This window comes from Hipposideros armiger, unplaced genomic scaffold, assembly GCF_001890085.2.
Source record: "Hipposideros armiger isolate ML-2016 unplaced genomic scaffold, ASM189008v1 scaffold_3, whole genome shotgun sequence".
NCBI classification, from domain to species: domain Eukaryota; kingdom Metazoa; phylum Chordata; class Mammalia; order Chiroptera; family Hipposideridae; genus Hipposideros; species Hipposideros armiger.
The window spans coordinates 6568081-6586653 of NW_017731353.1; the positions used below are offsets into that span (position 1 = coordinate 6568081).

At 56.4% G+C, this 18573-nt stretch overlaps 1 protein-coding gene and 1 long non-coding RNA gene across 2 annotated transcripts in view; one reads left to right on the forward strand and one right to left on the reverse strand.

Annotated features, from left to right (window-relative positions):
• The window catches only part of SLC2A6 (solute carrier family 2 member 6), an 8129-nt gene extending 6578 nt beyond the window's left edge, over positions 1 to 1551 (reverse strand). Inside the window, exon 1 of the mRNA XM_019641833.1 lies at positions 457 to 1551. Within this exon, the coding sequence (XP_019497378.1) occupies positions 457 to 551 (95 nt within the window). The 5' untranslated portion in view covers positions 552 to 1551. The remainder of the gene's footprint in view (positions 1 to 456) is intronic.
• A 1794-nt stretch (positions 1552 to 3345) lies between these two features.
• On the forward strand, positions 3346 to 4883 carry LOC109381099 (uncharacterized). The gene is made up of 3 exons (XR_002123635.1): positions 3346 to 3690; positions 3902 to 4103; positions 4350 to 4883. It is a non-coding gene; the product is annotated as an uncharacterized LOC109381099 (long non-coding RNA).
• The last annotated feature ends 13690 nt before the right edge of the window (positions 4884 to 18573 follow it).

The following is an 18573-nucleotide window of genomic DNA, read 5'->3' on the forward strand; positions in this document are numbered from 1 at the left end:
CAGAGAGATTGGAGGTCTTTGAATCTCTCCTGACGCATCTGCAGCCTGCCCCCAGTACAATAGCTGTTCACTCAGAGGGCAGCGCTGGGGAGGGCTGGGTGGAGGGTACCTCCCCAGGGCCTGAGTGCCAGCTCCTCTGGGAAAACCCCAGGGCATGAGGACAGAGCCCACAGCCCACGGGTGAGACACGGGTGCAGGGAGCTTTTCTCCAGAACAGGAGGCTTGGTTCCTGCTCCCAGCTTTGCCACCTCAGGCTTGCTCTGTGACATTAGGCAAGCCCTTCGCCCTCTGTGGGCCTCAGCTTCGCTATCTGTGCCAGTTGAGGGCTGGGCCCAGTCCTGAAGGACTAACGTGTCTGGCGCAGGAGGGGGCCAGATGGCCCATTGGTGGCTGCTCACCAATGGCCAGAGGAGGCCCAAGCCCCCACCCACAGCCCCCATGCGCAGGGACTCTCACCTGACCCGCGTCCTCTCCCCCGACGACGGGGACACCCTCTCCTCCGGGAAGGTGTCATAGTCCGGGCCCTCGGCTCCCAGCAGTGGCTCCTGCATGGCCGGCCTCTGCTGTCTGGGGCGCCGCACAGGGGCCGGGACAGCTGGGGTCCGGAGTGCGTGGGACCACAGCGCCTTAGAGCATCCGGCGGAACCCGCAGCTCCGCCCCCCCAGCCGCGATTGGCTGCAGGGCGGCCCTGCAGACCCTGCGCCGGCCAATGGGGAGGCCGCGGGCGGTGCGGAGCTCGGATGCGGAGCACCGCTGGGCTTTCCCCGGGCGCCCGCTCCGGGGCTCGGTGCGGGGCGCAGCTCCCGGGAGGGGCAGCCGGACACTCCCGGGGCGCGGCCCCGCGCCTTGTGCTCCCCTGGATGCCCCAGGGTCGTCCCTGAGGATGGGAACCCACATCCGAGGGAAGTGTCTTAATAGCGTGAGGCCTGGAGGCGGAGCACCTGCCGACTCGTCCTTGTCCACGTCGGTGTCCGAGCCTGACACCGGTACGGGGGCGCAGACTGCGTCCATCCCTGGGGCCCAGCTCCTGCAGTCAGCAAGAAACTGAAGCCCAGGGAAGCGAAGCGCCTCGCCAAGGTCACACAGCGAGCGCGCTTCTCCCTCTGAAGGAAGGCCGGGAGCTCCACCTTGCGCTCGACTCCCTCCCTGGCACACAGCGTCCTGAGTCACCGCCGCCCGGGCCCTCCCCTCCCGCGACGCGGTGAAATCAGGCTGATGAGCTTCCAGGACAGTAGGAGAGTGTGGGGGGTGAGGGCAGAAGGATGGGGGGGGGTGGCGGGTCCATTGGGCCAGACTTGTGTCTCCCCCCTTCCTGGTGTTCCCTGGTGGCAGAAATAACTTGACCTTGTGGTGAAGCGTCCAGGTAATAAGATGAAATTTATAAATAAGAAAAGCAGGAACTGAAAATTCCCTGGAAAACCATCCTCAAAAGATGACACAATTACTAGTTTCAGCTCTCCCTTTGGACTTTTTTTTCAGAGAGGGGGCTGGATCACACCCTCTTCTGCTGACTGGGTGTGCCACATACGTTTTTAAATTGATCCTTTGTTGTTAAACATGTGGGTGATTTCCAATTTTTCGTATTAAAATAGTAAAGTGTTTTTAAAAAGTTATTATAATTCCCTTTTATCATCATCGGAATGCTATAGTAAGACAATAGAGAAGACATCTATCTCCTGATGGCCTCACCCTGCTGGCATTTTAGTGTCTTTCCCTCGCTGGTCTGTGTCACATTTTTTGCCTTGTGTGTCTACAGTTGTGTGACCACTTTACATTGGATTTTAAGCATTTTCTTGCCATGGAGGAGGTAGGCTGTGGATCCAGGCATGCCCAATAAATGTTGACTCTTGTTGATAATATTGCACAGTCCTCATAATCACATTTTAAACATCGACCTATGGCACATCTTAAATGTGCAGGTCAGTGAATAAACCCTGCAATCATTGCCCTGGTCAGGAAACGGAAGCTTCCTATCACCCTAGAAAGTCCGACTACCCCTCCCCAGTCATACTCACCATCTGGAGTCCCACCACCGATTTCTGTCATTGTGGATTAGCTTTTCCTGCCCTTGAACCTCAGATGAATAGAATCCTACTCTTGTTTCTCCCTCGCCCTCTCTCTCTGTCTTTTTTCAATGCATTTGTTTATTTATTTATTTTGAAAAGATTTTTTTATCAGGGAATTGGTGAGGGATACAGCCAAGTTGTTGTCCAAGTTGCTGTCCTTCAATCTTAGTTGTAGAGGGCTCAGCTAGCTCAGCTCCAAGTCCAGTCGGCAGCTCATGGCTGCTCAGCTCAAGGTGCTGTGTTCAATCTTAGTTGCAGGTGGGCATAGCCACCATCCCATTTGGGGGTCAAACCGGCAACCTTGTTGTTAGGAGCACGTGCTCTCACCAGCTGAGCCATCCTGCCACCTGTTGGCAGTTCAATGGCAGCTCAGCTTGGGCGCAGCTCACTGGCCCATGTGGGAATCGAACCAGCAACCCTGTTGCTCGGAGCTCGCACTCTTAGCCAACTGAGCCACTCGGCCGGCCCTGTTTTCTTTTTAAAATGAGTTTATTAAGATGTAATGTACATACAGTAACGAGCACATTTTCAGTGTGTTGATACGTGTTGACAGCTGTAAAACCCAGACCCCTCCCCCATCAAGGCATAGAACATCCCATCCACCTAGAAGGTTCTTTTGTGACCCTTCCAGGCAACCCCTCCCCCATTCCCAGGAAACTACTGCTCATCTTTCCACGACTGTAGATTAAGCTTATCTTTCTTACAGTTTCATGGGAAGAGGACCACATACGAAGTGCCCTTTCGTCTGGCTTCTCCCACTCAGCACGTCCACAGGAGTCATCCGTGTATTTTTCAGTGGATTGTTCCCTTTTTGTTGCCATGTGTGTGCACCACAGTCCACCCACCTTTTGATGGGCAATTAGGTTATTTCCAGTTTTGGCTGAAAGAGTAAAGCTGGTATGACTCTCTGTGTCCACAGCGCTGTCTTAATGGTTCTGGAAAGTTCTTGAGTGGAGAACCTGGATTTGCTCCTGAGCCTTCTGTCATGAGCATTAAGGCTGCTTCAAACCTTTGCTCTGAAAATTAGCAATGCAACGGACACCTTAGTCCTTAAAGGATAATTTCCTCAGCTTGGATTGTTTCTGTGGTCCTCATGTCTCTTTTAACGCTCCTACGGGCGGGCGGGTGCCTCCTCTACTGACTGCTCTCACCTGGGTCTGTCCCAGAAGGGCCGCTCTGGACCTGGCCTCTGGTGGGGGCAGGGGGCAGGGAATGCTCCTGTCCGCTCCCCACCCACCCTGTGCCTGGGACCCCACGGCACACAGGGGATGCCAGGAAGCCCTTGTCGACTTGAACTCAGAGCCTTCCCCACTTCTTTAGCCTCTCCTATGCAGAAATTCTCGCTAGGAGGGAGCAGAAAAGTGCTGGGCTGGGAGTGGGGACACCTGGGCTCTGCTGAGCCTGGGAGAGCTGGTTCCCTTCTCTACCCTGACACACCCACAAAGGGGCTCGGTGCCTCACTTCCCCACCCCCTCCAGCTCCTGCCCCTCCCTGGCGGAGGTGGAGGTGCAGTTCTATCCAGGAAGGGCCCTTAGTTGATCCTCTCAGGCTCGCTTGTCCCTGGGGAACGCGGCAGCTCTGGGGCAGGCCCCTCCCCAATGCAGGAGTCCCCATGGCTGGAAGGTAAGCAACCTGCAGAACTGTTGGGGCGGGGCTGGCAGGGACCACCCTGACTCCAGGACTCTGACCTGGCTCAGACGCTGCCCTGTAGGAGGAGGAGCCTGAGGATGGGCACTCAGGCTGCCATGACCACGTCTGCCAACCTCCGGGGCTTCTTGGGAATGCACTCCTCTGAGCCACTTCCTTTTCTGAGCCCCCCTTTTCTCATCTTAAGATGGATATAACCTGGTGCCCACCTCCTGGGCTGCCGCGCGTGAGCAGAGAGCAGCTGGCAGCCTCCACACAGCTCCTCCTACAGTCTCACACAGGTCCCTCCAGACAAGTCTGCCAGCTTCCAGGCGCTACAGAAACTGGCGGAGCTGCATTCCGGACCCCTTGGCACAGGGGTAAAGGTCTCCAAGGGAGGAGATAGAGAGGTGAGAGGGAATGCCAGTGGAGCAGAAACCTCAGCTAGTTCTTGTCTTCCCCCCTGTGGCCTTCATCATCCCATTTTAAAGGAGAAAACAGAGGCTCAGAGAGTCACTGCCCACGGTCACTTCGTGGCCCCTTGCTGTCTGGAGGGCTTCCCTCCGAGGGAGAGGGGTAGGAGGGACACACAGAGAGGGCGAGTGGTTGGGCCCTTGCCAGAGGAAGTCCTCCGCCTCGTCTCCTCCTTCTCACAGATGGGCCGACCAGGGCCTCTCCGGGAGAAGGTCTCCGACACCCAGCTGTCCGGCACCCCCGCTGCTCCCCACCAAGCGCCGGGTGATGCCATCCCTGGCCCTGAGGACTCGGACCTGGTGCCCTCTGTGACCCTGGCTGCAGCTCTGGTCTTGCTGTTCCTCCTGCTCTCGGCATGGCTGGTGTGGGACAGATCCCTCCAAGGCTCATGCTAATGTGGATTCCCATAAAAGGGGTGGAGGAGTCCCTGGACTGGGCCTGGCACAGTCAGTAGTGGCACAGTGGGAACAGAGCCAGGGACACGGAGGGTGTGGGTTGGAGGGTGGAAGGTAGGGGCTGTCCTCCCAGCCACACCCTGGGCCAAACCCCGAGGCCAGCTGCTCAAGCAGCCCCAGCAGGAGGTCCCCAAAGCCCCCCACTGGAGGGCAGCAACCCAGACGAGCTCTGACCTCTGTGGCCACAGAGGAAGCCCGGCGCCCGGCAGGGCCTCAGATAGTGGGCTCAGAGGCTGGGACACATGGAAGTGCTCAGGCAGGTCAGGCTCAAGTCCCCTCAGCCTGGGTGTTGCAAATAAAACCAGGTAACTACTGGGCTTTTGTGAGTCAAAGTGTGTCGGAAAATGGGAGTTCCCGATGCTGAGCTGTGTGACAGTGTGCACCCTCCTCCATCCTAGGCCGTGGCTTCCCCAGTCATCAAATGAGGATGGCAATACCTACTTCTGGGCCTTGTTGGGAGGGCCGACGAGTGGGGAGGCACTGTAGTCACCTCTGCAGCAGACGCTGCCTGTGTGTGCCTTCCTCTCTCCTTCCTCCTGGGACCCAGAAAACCCTTGGAGGCAGGTCTGCGTGGGGATGCCCTGGTCTTGGCCTCCACCTGGTGGTCGAAGTCAGAATCGCACCATGTGCTGTGCGATTCCCCTTGGAGTCAGGCAGTGGAGGGGAAGGTGCTTTATTTTTTCAAGTAGAAAATGTTGAGATTGTGGATGAGCACAAATCCATTACCCAGGGAGAACTTTAACCATTTTCTGTTTACCTTCTTTCCCTCCGTTTCTGTATCTATAATCTCCTTGACAAAGGAAGACGCATTCCTGGGTGTGGGAGGGGCATGGAGACCTTCAAGTCGGGACTGGGGCCTCCAGACCCTGCTGTTTCTCATTGAACGAATGCTTACAAGGCACCTCCTGTGTGCCAGGATCTGCAGAGAAAGGGGGCGAATGGGCCCCCCAGGAAGCTCAGGGACTCCTCCTCCCTGCTCCTTTGGCAGTCACAGCGCACACCTGCGTCCAGGCTGGGGTGACTGGGGAGCTACGGGCTCTGTCTGTCCCTGTCTGGAATGGACCCGTCTGCCCTGGGAAAGGCAGGTGGGGAGTTTGGGGGGGGCTGTAGGAGCCTCAGATACTTTCTGGGGCAGGGAGGCGTTGAGGTGGATCCTGGGGGTTTGGGGAACCGCTTGAAGAAGTGGGGGTGGGCATTTCAGGTGGGGGCACTGAGACAGCAAGGCCTGGTGGCTGGACAGTGGTTTTTCTGACCTGTCACCAGCACGATGGGGACTGGGGATGGACCACAGCGTTCCTCCTTAGGTGACTGTCCTGCCTGCTATAGGAAGAGGGAGGCCTGACTCCTCTAAGAGTCGCCTTGGGGGGGGGTCCTTCCTCCCCCGCCCCCTTGAGCACCTTCCCTGTCCCGCAGGTCCAGCCCCAAGCTCAGGGCCCAGGGTGGAGGCAGGCAGCCCAGTGCGGCCCCCCCACCTCTGGCCTTCAGCCCAGGGAGCTCTCCTCTCTGCTCCTTGTCACACCCCTCCCTGTTGGAGGGGGAGGGGCTGTGGGCAGGACACCAGTACCCCTGACCTCTATTGCCCCTCCCCCAGCTCTCCCCACCTTTCTATTTTGTCCCTCCCCCCATGCATCTTGTCAGATGTGCACCCTGAGACCCAACTTTTGAGGTCTGGGGTGTCCTTTGTAACCCAAAGCACAGGCTGTTAGGTTTCCGCAGGTGGGCTGGGCTGGGGGCTTCTGGGGGTCCCAAGACCCACTGCCCTCCTCACACCCTCTCAGCTGCCGGAGCCAGACCTAAACCCTTGGCTCCTTACTCTAAGGGGGAACCCATGTCCACAGATTCCAGGCATTCACCCCCCCACCCACGCCCCCCTGCTCCCCTCAGAGGCGCTTGCAGCCTGGGGGTGCAGGGATGCCCAGAGGGGCCAGCATCCTCTAGGGAGTTTGCCTGAGGCTTCAGCCCTGCCCGCTGGCCCAGGCCAGTGAGTGAGCCCTTGGGGGAGGACGGATGGTGTGGCTCTGCTTGTTTGCATTTCTGACCAGTCCTCATGGAAATGCCATGTGGCTTCCAACGACACCGAGTTCCAGCGGCCGAGTCTTTGCGAGGGGCCTGGCCCCCCGGGCCCCCATCGGCTCCCCCGCCCTGGCTGCGGAGCCTGGGGCCAGCACGGGCATCTGCGCGTAGCTCGTCCAGGAAGCAGTTGCACCGCAAGGAAAATATTGTTCTGAGTAATTCAGTGACCCGTTTTATAAACATTGCGGTTCCACCTTGGGGTTCTTCCTGCCTCGTCTCCTGCCTCTCCTGCTTCTTCCAGGGGGTGCTGGGGCAGCCAGATGCCTGAGGTTAGGAAAATGTGTGCTTCTTGTGGGCTGGACGTTGCAAAGGATGACAGGATGGGCCTGGGGATGGGGGTGGGCGAGCCTGACAGCCCTGGCGTGGGGCTGGCAAGGAGGTGCTGGGAGCAGAGCTTGCATGTGCGTGTGCGTGTGTGTGTGTGCGTGTGTGTGTGTGTGCGTGTGTGTGCGTGTGTGTGTACACACACAGTGAGCCACATGATCATGTGTACCTAATCTGTATAACATCATGTACACATGCTATCTATGTACATGTGTTTATATGTATGTGCACGCACATGCACACACGTGTGTGCCCATGCTAATATATATATATATATACTGTGACCATGTGTGTGCATGCATGCATGTGTATACATATGTAACTGTAAGTGTGTGTGCATGTGTGTACATGAGCACATGTGTGTGCTCATGCGCTTAATCCATGTGGCCTCCCTACAGGAGACTGGGGGTAGAGTGGGACTGGCATCCTTCCTACCGGAGGGCTGATGGTGGGCTAGTGGGTGTTTGCAAGGCAAGGTCGAAGGGGCCCGCAGGGGGGCAAGGCAACTCTCTCCTTTGGACAAGAGACCTTTACTGGGGTTAGAGAGCAGGTGTGGGGGACAACTTGGGGGGAGTTACGTGGCCTGAGTCTCCTTTTCTGATCAGTCCCCTGAGGTGGTGGGGTGACCCTGCTATCTCCATTCCTTTCGGCTTCCTTCCTCAAAGGGCCCCGGTTTCGTTTGGAGTGACAATGTGCCTCACTGCAAACACAGACCCTGAGCCGCCCTTGCAGCCAGGTGGGGCCACGTGAGTCAGTTCTAGCAGGAGGGGTAGGCAAGTGTCCAGGGGGGGACGTGCACCCTGATTAGAGAGGTAGTGCTTGGCATGCAGCTGTGTTGCCTGGGGGTGCAGTAGCCCTCTGGCAACCAGGAGGTGAGAGCCCAGGCGAAGGATGGAAGGCAGGGATGAAGCAAGAGCTGCCTTTTGGTGACTCGTGGAGCCTGGGCGCCTTGTGGTGTGAGCCGGTCTTCTGCGTGTCGCGCCCTGATGCACGCCTAACCCACACAGGGCTTCACCCCTTCTTCACTGGGGATGAAGGGGCCCGGAGACTGTAAGGAGCTGGCACGGGGGTGGGCACCCTTCTCACTCTTCACTGTCTTAATGGGGACTCGTCCTCAGGGGTGTGCAGGCACCTCTCAGCGGTCGGGGCCCTGTCCATGAGTGGCTGCCTCTTGCGAGAGGCCAAACTTGGCTCAGAGGAGGACGAAGTGGGAGAAGGACAGCCTGGCCTGGCTCCCTGTTAGGAGCCGAGTGGCTCTGGGTCTCAGGGAGCAGGGCGCTCATCTGAGCCCAAGCGTAACCTGGAACCATGGGGCCTGTGCCACTTACAGTCCTTCTGCCACTTTGTGTCCTCTGTAACGTAAGGACGACATACCCAGTGCTGGGCTGTGTGGAGACGGAAAGGCGGTGAGCTGGAAGCCTCCTTCCTCGGCCCAGGATATGGGACGGGGGTGCACACCCAGCGGGCAGGTGGACACGTGGGCAGAGGGGCAGGTGCCCAGAGGGGATGGCATCCCTTTTCATGACGTGGATCCTGAGGGCCAGACCCCAATGGGACCCCTCTTTTCTCCTTCACATCAAAGACCTGGCTGGACATTCCCCAGTGGACACTCCTGGGGACGTTCGAGGAGCGTCAGCCAACCTGCACGTATCAGGTACATCCTGCTTGGGGCACGGAGAGGGGACAGGAGAAGGCCAGGGTGAGGCTGACCCACCCCCTCTCTGGCCATCAGCCCCTCCTCGGGGCGTGGCTGCAGCCCCTGCCTGCTCTGCTCCTGGGGTCCTGGCATGGCAGCCAGTTTACCCTGGGGTGGAGTCCTTGCCAGGGGAGCTTGGAACCCCCCGCCATAGACACCACGCCCCCCTCCCCCGTTTGCAATCCTCCATTTTCTCATCTGTTTAAGAAGGAGAGGTGAGCGGCCGGGGGTGGGGGGTGTCTTTGTGGGTGTGTGCAGGTGGAGCCCCGAGCTAGATGACCAACACCCTGGACGGGCACCTGTGACCTTGACTACCTGCTTTCACCTCGTGTTTGGCAGACCAAGATCCAAGGCTCAGAGGAGAGGTGGCTGCCTGGGGTGTGAATGCAGCTCTGACCTGATCAGGTGAGCTGAGCGCCTTCCCGCTCTGGCCTTTGTGCCAGGGCGAGACCCAGGCCTCCACCAGGGCCAGAGGCGCGGTGACCCCAGGCTCTAACCACCATGGGGTTCACCTCCTCCCCTGTGTTGGGACTGGCCAGGCCTGGGGGAGACTTCGGGAGGAGGGCAAGGCTGGGGGTGAGCACCACCTGGCCAGCAGAAGCCTCACCACCGGGCCAGCCTGGCATGTCTGCCTTTCACGGCCTCAGCCACACCCCCTCCCGGGACTCAGCCAACTATTTGTGGGCTGCTAAGTAGCATCACAGCTGCTTCTCTTGCTTAAGTATGACAGCACATTTTTTCGGATGGCGGGACACTTCCTGGCTTGCAGAGTATAAGCGAGTCTCGCTCTGTCCTGGCCATCCCCCACATCCCTCTGGTCTCCCCCTTTTGTCCCGGCCGGCCAGCAGCCGGGTCACGCCAGACCACTCCGGCCCCATGCTCAGACAGACCACACAGAACCCCCAGGGCCGCAGGTGGCCCGGGAAACCTCCCCTCGGTTATTTTTGGCCCCTGTGCTGGCCCGTGGACTCCCCGCCAAAAGCAATTACTGAATTTTCATCTTGTTTTGCTGATGGTTTAGAATATGTCAAAAATGTTCCACTGGGAGACCTGAGGGCACCTCAGGGGGTAAGGAGAGGGGGCTTGGGAGCCCAGCTGTGGCCAGGTCCCCTGGGGGTAGATCCTTGGGGTTCCTGGCGAGGTGAAGGAGAGATGGGGGCAAGTGAGGGCTGTTCACAGCCTCCATTGCTGGCGCTTCCCATGCACAATCTGTGTGCAAACACTGGGACTCAGTCCCCTCTGTCCTTGTAACACAATGGGGCCATTCTCCCCATCTCACAGAGGAGGAAGCTGAGGTGCAGGGCTGCTCTGCAACCTGCTGACGCCCCACTCCTGAGAAGTGGCTGAGTGGGGACTGTCCCTAGACTTCGTTCGCTGTTTGTGGGTCACCACCTTGCCTTCTGAGAAGGCTTCGCCCTGTTCCGTGGTGGGCAGGGCTAGAGGGACAGGCAAGGGCTGCCCCAGAGGTGTCCCTGCACCGCTGGGGATGTGCTCGGGGTCACCAGGGAACGAACCAGGTCTGGTTGCCTCCTTTTTCATGTCTGCACTGTGGTGCCCTGGAATTCGCCCCTTGGCCCTCAGCCGAGAACCACAGCACCGACCTGTGGGCGGATGTTGGGGTCACCTGAGTCTGCAAACAGGGATAGTCCTGGGGGCCTAGTGTTTATGCTCACGCTGGGCAGGCTGGATTCTGCCTGCTGGGCCCAGACCACCCTCTGCTCCTTCCCACAGCCCTGGGGAGCCTCCGTGGGCCACAGGCAGAGGGCGGTGGAAGGGCGGCCAGGCCTGCGGCTGGGGCCACAGCCAAAGGTCCTAGTTGCCCTGCTGCCCTGACACTGGCGGCTTCTGATCCTGGTCCAGGGGGAGGCTGTGGATGGGCCACTGCTGGGAGATGGTTGGGGGGAGCCTTGGACCCCAACCGTCTGTAGCCTTACTGCACCATGGGGCAGTTTCCAGAAGAAAGTCTCTAGGAGAGGCGTTTGGAGCACCCCATCTCGGAACCTCAGTTATCTGTCCATCATCCCATCTCCCACCTGAGCACAGGAGCTCCGCCCCACACTGGTTTCCCACCAGCTCTGGCCCCAGGAGGCCAAGCCCACTCCACACACATAGGTTCACACACACACATGTACACATATATGTATGCACATGTGCACTTAATGTGTCCTGTGGGTGAGTGTGTGCATGCACATGCACCCAGGTACACATGTGTGTATACACACGTGTATGGATGTGCGCACACACACACACACACACACAAACACACACACACACACGCTTTAACAAGTGACCCCACTTCCTGTTTGGCAGGCTGGCGTGGTCCCCAGCGAGCTCTCTTACAGCATCTCTGGCTCATTCAAAGCTTCCCGAGCGCACTCAGTGCCCAGCCACTAGCCCTGCCCTGAGGGTGCTCCAGGGCTGGTGGGGGCTGGGAAGCTGAGGCAGGACAGACATGGGCACAGGCTACTGTGGCACAAGGAGAGGGCTCCAACTCAGCTTGGAGCGGGTCCAAGCATGTCTCCTGGGGGCCGAGGGCACCTGGGTTAGGCACAGCTCTGGAGGCCCCTGGGTGGGAGAGGCTTGGTGTTGGTGGGAAGGGGGGCGTAACCAGCAGGTGTGTCTGGAGTAAGAGGCTGAGCAGGTGTCGGGGGAGAGCTGTCAGACTGCGGGGGTGGGAGGGCAGTTGTGGGGAGCCCAGCCTTGGACACTCGGGGCTGGCCTCATGTGGGGTGACACTTCTAAATGCCATGTGCGTGTCTTTGTGTCTACACGCCTGGGCCTGGATGTCAGAGGTCCTGTGGCCCTGGACGGCCACATGTGTTTTGAATCAAGGCTGCAGTTTCAGGGGAAGGAGCAGATGGGGAGCCTGCCCTCACCTGCACCCCAGCCTTCGAAGGCGTCATCTTGGAAGAATGTGGGATGCCTGTCTGAGGAGCTTGGCTCACAGCAACCCCATGACCCAGGAGGCCAGTAGGGCACAGGGTCACTCAGGCCATCCCTCGTGGAACGGCTGTGAGGTGGTCACAGGTTAGCTGCCCGAAGAAGTGGTTCTTCTGAGAAGCCCAGTGCCTTCTTGCAGATAAGGGGCGGGATTTGCTTTCTTGGGCCTGGAGGATAGATACCAGGTCCCTGCTATCCTTAAAGGGACTGGGCGGGGGGCTTGGATGCCATGGGGGATTGGACATCCAGGGACCAGCACGGGGAAAGGGGCTGCTGGTTGTTGGGGTCAGGGTCGCCTCTGTCTGGAACGTTCACTGCGTCTTTTTCCCCAGGCACAGGTCTGGCTGTGGTGGGTCTGGGAGTGGGCTGGGGGTTTCAGGGATCCTCCCTCCTGGCCGGGACACGGAGCCCTAACTAGCCTGCAGCGATCAGGCTCAGGCCTGCCTGAGCCTCTCCTGCATTCACCAGGTGGGAGGCCTACACACCATGGCTACCTGACCTTTCTGCGTCTCAGCTCACCAGGACTCATGGCCACCATCTTCTGGGGTCCATACGAACATACCACCTAAGCAGAGAAAATGTGCTCACAACACGAATGCTGCAGCAACCCCAGTGCGCCCACGCCCCTGTGGAAGGACAGCCCGGGGGCCCGGCCTGGCCCCGTGAGGAGGTTGGCCCCAGTGCATTTCATGGCCAAGGTCGTGAGGCTGTGAGGAGGAGCTGAGGTTTTGTGGTGGGTCAGCGGAAAGCCCTCTGACTCTCGCCCTGTGGTCCTCTCACTGTGTTGAGGCTACACTCTTCAGTGCCAAGAGCAAATGCCTCAGTCCGAGGATGCCACCCTGGCTTCCTCTGTGCCCTGAGCCCTCAAATCCCCCTTTGCCTGGACTCTGTTGGGGCGAGAATTTGTACCACCTCGTATAGGCTGGGTGCTCACGGAGGCCCCTCTAGCTGTACCCTGAGCTGCCCAGGACAGGGAGCACCCTCTCCTGCCTTGTCATCGTCCCTTTTCCGCAAAATTCTCACTCATTAGAATAAAAGTTGGGTGCCCCTTAGGCCCCTGTGCTGTGGCTGAGAAATGAGCCCTTCCTCAGCCTGCACTCTCTAGCCACGGCTGTTTTCCTCCCTCTGTGTCAAAGTCCGAATGCCTGAGTCAAGAACTCTGAGCATGGGGTCTGGCCCCTGGAAGGCCAGGGGAGTGGGCTTCAGTTCACAGATGCTCTGGCTTTGAAAACGCTCCCAGACGCACTTGGAATGAGGGGCTCACATGAAGCTGCCCCTATCTGGGTGGCGCCAGCCCCACACCTGTCTAGGCAGCTCCCAGGTGATGAGTGGGGAGCCTCTCTATGGCATAGAGGGTCCACCGTTGTCCCTGTGAAATGAGGGAGGCTGTCCCGGACCTGAGGATCCCAGGGGCCCTCGTTCCAGGGTGCAGCGCGTCCTCCCACGTACCCTGAGTGTCTTGTGCTTCAGGGTACTCACACCACTCAGGGAGGGAAGAAGGTTTCACGTGGTTAGAACTCTGCGCAGTGTCTGCCTCGGGTGGAGGGCAGCACCCTCACTGTCCGGGCCTCCTGCCACTCCCCCCCGAGCTGGCGGGCCTGGACTGCAGACTCGCAGACCTGGAACGGGCCCCTGGCCTCTGGGAAGCTGAGTTGCAGTAGACTTGGCCTTTCCTCCGTCGGGAGCTGAAATCCTTGACTCCGCCAGTCAGCTGGGGCGGAGCAGCCGGCCTGGCCTCTGGGAAGGGTTCCTGGGGCCAGACCATAGACGGAGTGCACCCCTCCCCCCGCCCAGCTCCCGTCCACCCTGTCTAGGGTGGGGCTGACCCGGTGGTCTGGGAGGTGACAGACTTGAGAAAGGACACAGCGCCCCTGACTCAGGAAGGTGTTTGAGAGGCACTGCAGGTGAGACAAGGAGGCTGCAGAAGTGTGCCAGTGCACCTGAGCGGTGGATGTGGCGTGCGCAGGAGGGCATAGCTGCGAGACCGTGGGCTCTGCCCCTTCACCGACCTTGGCCTCGGGCACGCTGGCTTCTCTGCACTCCTGGTCCCTCAGCTGTAACACAGGGGTGATAACAGCACCTCCCCCTCTGGGGCCATCTGAGGATTAAGTGAGTTCACACACACAGCAGATTTAGAGCTGCAGCCCTAGTGGGTGTCCGCAGGGAACATGGCCCGCAGTGTCAGGGATTTGAATGCGCTTCTGGTTCATCTTCACGTTTGAATTTTTCAACAACACACGTGAATGGTTGGGGTCGTCTATGAAAAAGTTAGATGGTTGTTCTGAACACTACAGTCGTCGCCTGTGTGTTGCTTATGTAGTAAAAAGTAAACTAAAAATTAATAAAAACACCAGGAAGCTCTCCGTCCATCACACGCAGACAGGGTGGCAGCTGACCCCAGGGCTGGGGAGCTGGAGGGGAGACCGAGTCAGGGCTTCGGGCTCCTGGTGGGGGCTCCATCAGGCAGGGAGGTGCACGTGTAGATACAAGTCACCCCTCAGCATGAGTGGTTCGGGGAAGGGGACGTTTGGGACGGCCATGGGAGAGGCTACGGAAGAACTAGGGTTTGAGCCAACTCTTGGAGAATGGGAGAATGAGCAAGATTTTCAAAGGTGGGGTGCAGAGGCACACTCGGGGTACCCAGGTGCAGGGGACAGCACGAGGGCACCCCTTACACACACACTCCCCCCCTCTCCCCCCACCCTCCACCCACACAGAGGCATAAAGTACATGCTGAGGGTGGGGTCTGTGACCTAACAGGAGACAGGCTTGAGGAGCAGCTGAGGCCAGCCTGCTGGGAGGCGTGTAGCTTGACGTGGCAGGTGGCATGATGCCACCGGAAGTTTTGGAACTAGAATTCAAGCTGAGGGTGAATGATGACTTGCCCCCCAGTATCCTGCTGGGCATAAGCTAGGTGAGCAGTGATTTCTTAACCAAGGGAAGTCTCAGACCACAGTGGCCCACGTATAGGATTCTGGGGACAGCCTTTACCAAGTCCTCAGATCTCAGTGGTGAGTTCTGACCAGGTCAATGGTAAGCACAGTGTGAGTTTCCGGAAACTGCCAAGATCTCTGCAGCTGTACCCATTGCCACTCTTGGAGAGGGCCAGCATGCCACCTTAGCCCACAGGAGTCACCCAGCTTGGGAAGACCTCCAGAGACTCTTACACATTCCTCTGGTTTGGGGCTGGAGATGTCCTCCCACCCTCAGGGCCGGAGGGGACGGGGGACTGCTCTGTCAGGCTGGGCCAGGGGCCAGCCAAGCTCCAGGACACACTGTCTCCTGGCCTGGCCTCCTGGACCAGGGCCCGTGCTGAGAATGGCGTCTGACCCTGTGTTCCAGGCAGGGCTGGAGCAGTGTCCTCAGGACGCAGCTGTGCCCAGCTGTTCCCTGAATGACATCAGAAAGTCCACCCTTTCCCTAGCAGCTCTGCTGACCAAGGGACACAGGTGTTGGGCCCTTTTGGGGAGCCATGATACTTGGGGTGACAGGACAGAGACCAAGGCCTGCTTAGCTTGCAGTTTGGGGAAAAGTGTTGACTTGCTGAGGCCTTCCAGGTACATCCGGGGCTGAGAAGGTTTGACTTTGGCCCAGTCCGTGGGATGCCCTTTGCGTAGGCTTGTGAAGTTAGGGACAGAGGAATGGCTCATAGCTCCCCCATCGTGACCACCAGGGCCACCAGCAGAGAGAAGCCGGCCTGCCACTGTGGCCTTGGCCATCCCTGAATCCAGCGGCATCAGACCCAGAAATTCTTACCTGCATCCTCACTGGAGCATTTGCAGAAGGAGCGCAAGCTGTGGGCTTGTGTCCACATGTCAGTTCAGCCGTAGCAAGTCACGAAACGTCTCTGTGGCCCAGGTCCCCCCGGGTTTCGTGGGCTCACCCCTGCAGCTGCCTTCCCAGAAGCATGGGCACTTAGAGGAGGGGGCCCAGCCTTGAGATCCAGCCTGAATGGCCGTTGTGGGCACAGGTCCCTCCAGAGAGACAACCTCTGACTGCCACCATCTGTCCTGGCTGCCGGTTCCTCCGAGTGCCTCTGTGAAGGGGGGCTCAGCAGGGCGCTCCACTCACGCCTGGGCCCACTCGCGCTGGAATGTAAGCTCTCTGAGGTCAGCAATGCCATCTGTCTCATTTACTGCAGTATCTCCAGTGCCTCAGACAGTGCCTGGCATATAGAAGCAGCTCAATAAATATTGGATGAATGAATGAATTCACCAGTTACTGATTCATTTGTTGAGAATAACAGAGGTTAAGTGCATAGACCATGGAGACAGCTGTCTGAGTTCTGAAGTGTGAGTCTGTGATTTACTGGCTGTGTGACCTGTAGCAAGTTATTTAATGTCCTGAGACTCAGTGTCCTCACCTGTAAAGCAAGGGTTCAAGACAGCCCGTGAAGAACCTGTACAAACCTTCCCACTAAAAGCAGCTACCAACTCCAGATAGAATAAAACGTGTCCACCCTGAATGCTGCCTTGAGCTGGCTATGGGGTGCGGAATCCTCAGGCCAGGATGGGGAAAGGGGACCCAGAGAGGAACGTGGCACACTAAAACTGGCTTTGCTTTGAGGTGTGTGTCTGTGGGGTGGGGGGGGAGGGAGTGGGGGAGGTGAGGCTGCAGTGCCACCGCTGAAACAAAAACCTGAATTTATTGTTTGTGAAGCCGGGGAGCGCCACAGACCCCCAAGCAAAGCAAACTGCTGTTCTGGTGCAGAGTTTTAGCAAGTGTGGTGTCAGGCCTGGAAGGACTTTCTGAAGAGAGAGTTTAGAGACTGGGTGATCTTCATCTGAGGGAGCGTAGCTCCTGGAGTGTGACTACCACCAACTGGCTGACTGACGCGAGTTGTCACCAATAGACTGGGATGGGTTTAAAGCTGGTTCTGGTGTTTATTGGTTGTAATGGCCAAAGCACAGCCTGTCTTCTCTTTTTGAATTTGGAGAACTGAAACTTTTCTAGTTTCATAGTAAACCAAAGTGTCATTTTTGGAGCTTCCTTGGGGCCAGAGGAAAACAAAGTGTAGAGCCATGCCATGTTGGGGGCCCAACAGACCATCTCCATGAATCTGGGGTTCCCCAGGGCTTCACCTCACCATCAAGGCAAACCAGAAAATCCATCTGCCCTCTAGGCATGGCATCAACACTGCCTATCTCAAGCCTTGGTGATGAGGTAAGGAGGAGCAATTCTCTAAGAATTCTTAATTATAAGCTGGCCCTCATGTTTGCGTGCAGCCTCAATTCACATTCCCTCAATTATCCCTAAATCTCAGACAAGGGATTTTAATTTAAAGGATTCTCAGACTGGGAGTGCCCCAGTTGTGTGGCAGACGCAAATGCAAACATTTCCTAAAGAAACCTGCCTTTATCTCAGGCCTCAGAAAATTTCCACAAAGTTCCACAGCGCATGAACCGTTCAGAGCAAAAATTCACTAAATACAAAAGGCACCATGAGGGAAAGCCAACAGAACAATAGGCAGTAGAATCAGATCAGCAAAAAGTTCAGGTATTAGAAATATCAGGCCCAGGAAAAAAAACACCTGTTTTATAGAAAAAATAAAAAGGGATTTGAACACACTCATAAAGAACACGCATACGCCTGGAAATAAAAAGCATAATATTTGAAATAAAAAGCCAAAGGATGGTTTAACAACAGCTTAGACACAACTGAAGAGGGAATTAGTGAGCTGAAGGATAAGGCAAAAGAAATTAGGAAACTTGCACTGCCTGGGAAATATGAAAAAAACATGGCGAACAGAGTGAGAAGGCGAACATGTTGCTGATTGGAGTTCTAGGGAATGAGGAGGCGTAGGATGGGGTCAGGGGCTGTATTTGAAGAGCTGAAACTATTCCAGATCTAATGAAAGAAAGCTGCCCACAAATGTAAGAAACCCAGTGAATCCCAAGCAAGATTAAAATAAATAAATAAATAAAAATAAAAAAAGGATTCCACGCCTAGTCACCACAGAGTAAAAATGCAGAACACCAAAGACCAAAAGAAGACTTGAAAAAGAGTCAGAAAATATAGATTACTTTCAAAGATAATTATGCTGAGAGCCTACTTTTCCGTAGCAACCATGGGAGCGCGAAACACAAGAAATAATATTGCCAGAATGCAGAGAGCAAATGATGGTCAAGTTAGAATTCAATATCCAGTGGAAAGGGACAAAATAAAGACAGTTACAGGCAAATACACATCAAGAAAATGTCCCACAAACAATTTGCACTTGAGGAAGTTTTGAAGAACATGTTTGAGGCAGAAGGAAAGTAAGCCCAGATGGGACAGCAGGAGTGTAACGGGATGGAGGACAAAGAGATTGTTATACCTGTGGGCAAATTGACACAGATAAGGGCAGCAAAAACATCATGGGGGATCTAAGTGGAGATAGAGCAAACATGCTCGGGAATAATGGCCTTAAAGTGAGGAGGGGAGTAAGTGGAATTAAAGGCTTCTAAAGTCCTTACGATGTTCAAGAGGAAGATAAAAGTATTAATTTAGTATAGACTTCGATAAGCAGCCACTAAAAGAACAAAAATAGAGTGTATAAATTCTAAACCAATAGGAAAGTAGAACTTGAACTCAATTATCCAAAAGAAGACCAGATAAAAAGGACAAAATACAGCTAGAAGCTCTTAAAGAAACATGTCTAAGACATAAAGACACAAAAGGCAGAAAGGAGAAGTTTATGCAAATACCAAGCCAGAGAAATTTCCAAAAACTATATTCACATCAGGAAAATACACTTTAAGTCAAAAAGAACTACTAGAAATAGTTCATTGTTTAAAGATCAAAACGTTTGATTTACTGGGAAGATATAACTGTTCTTACCTTGAATGTGCCTAATAACAAAACCTCAAGATATAGAGGTTTTGGCATTTGGCAGAATTATATGGAGAAATAACAGCTCCACCATCAGAGTGGGAGATT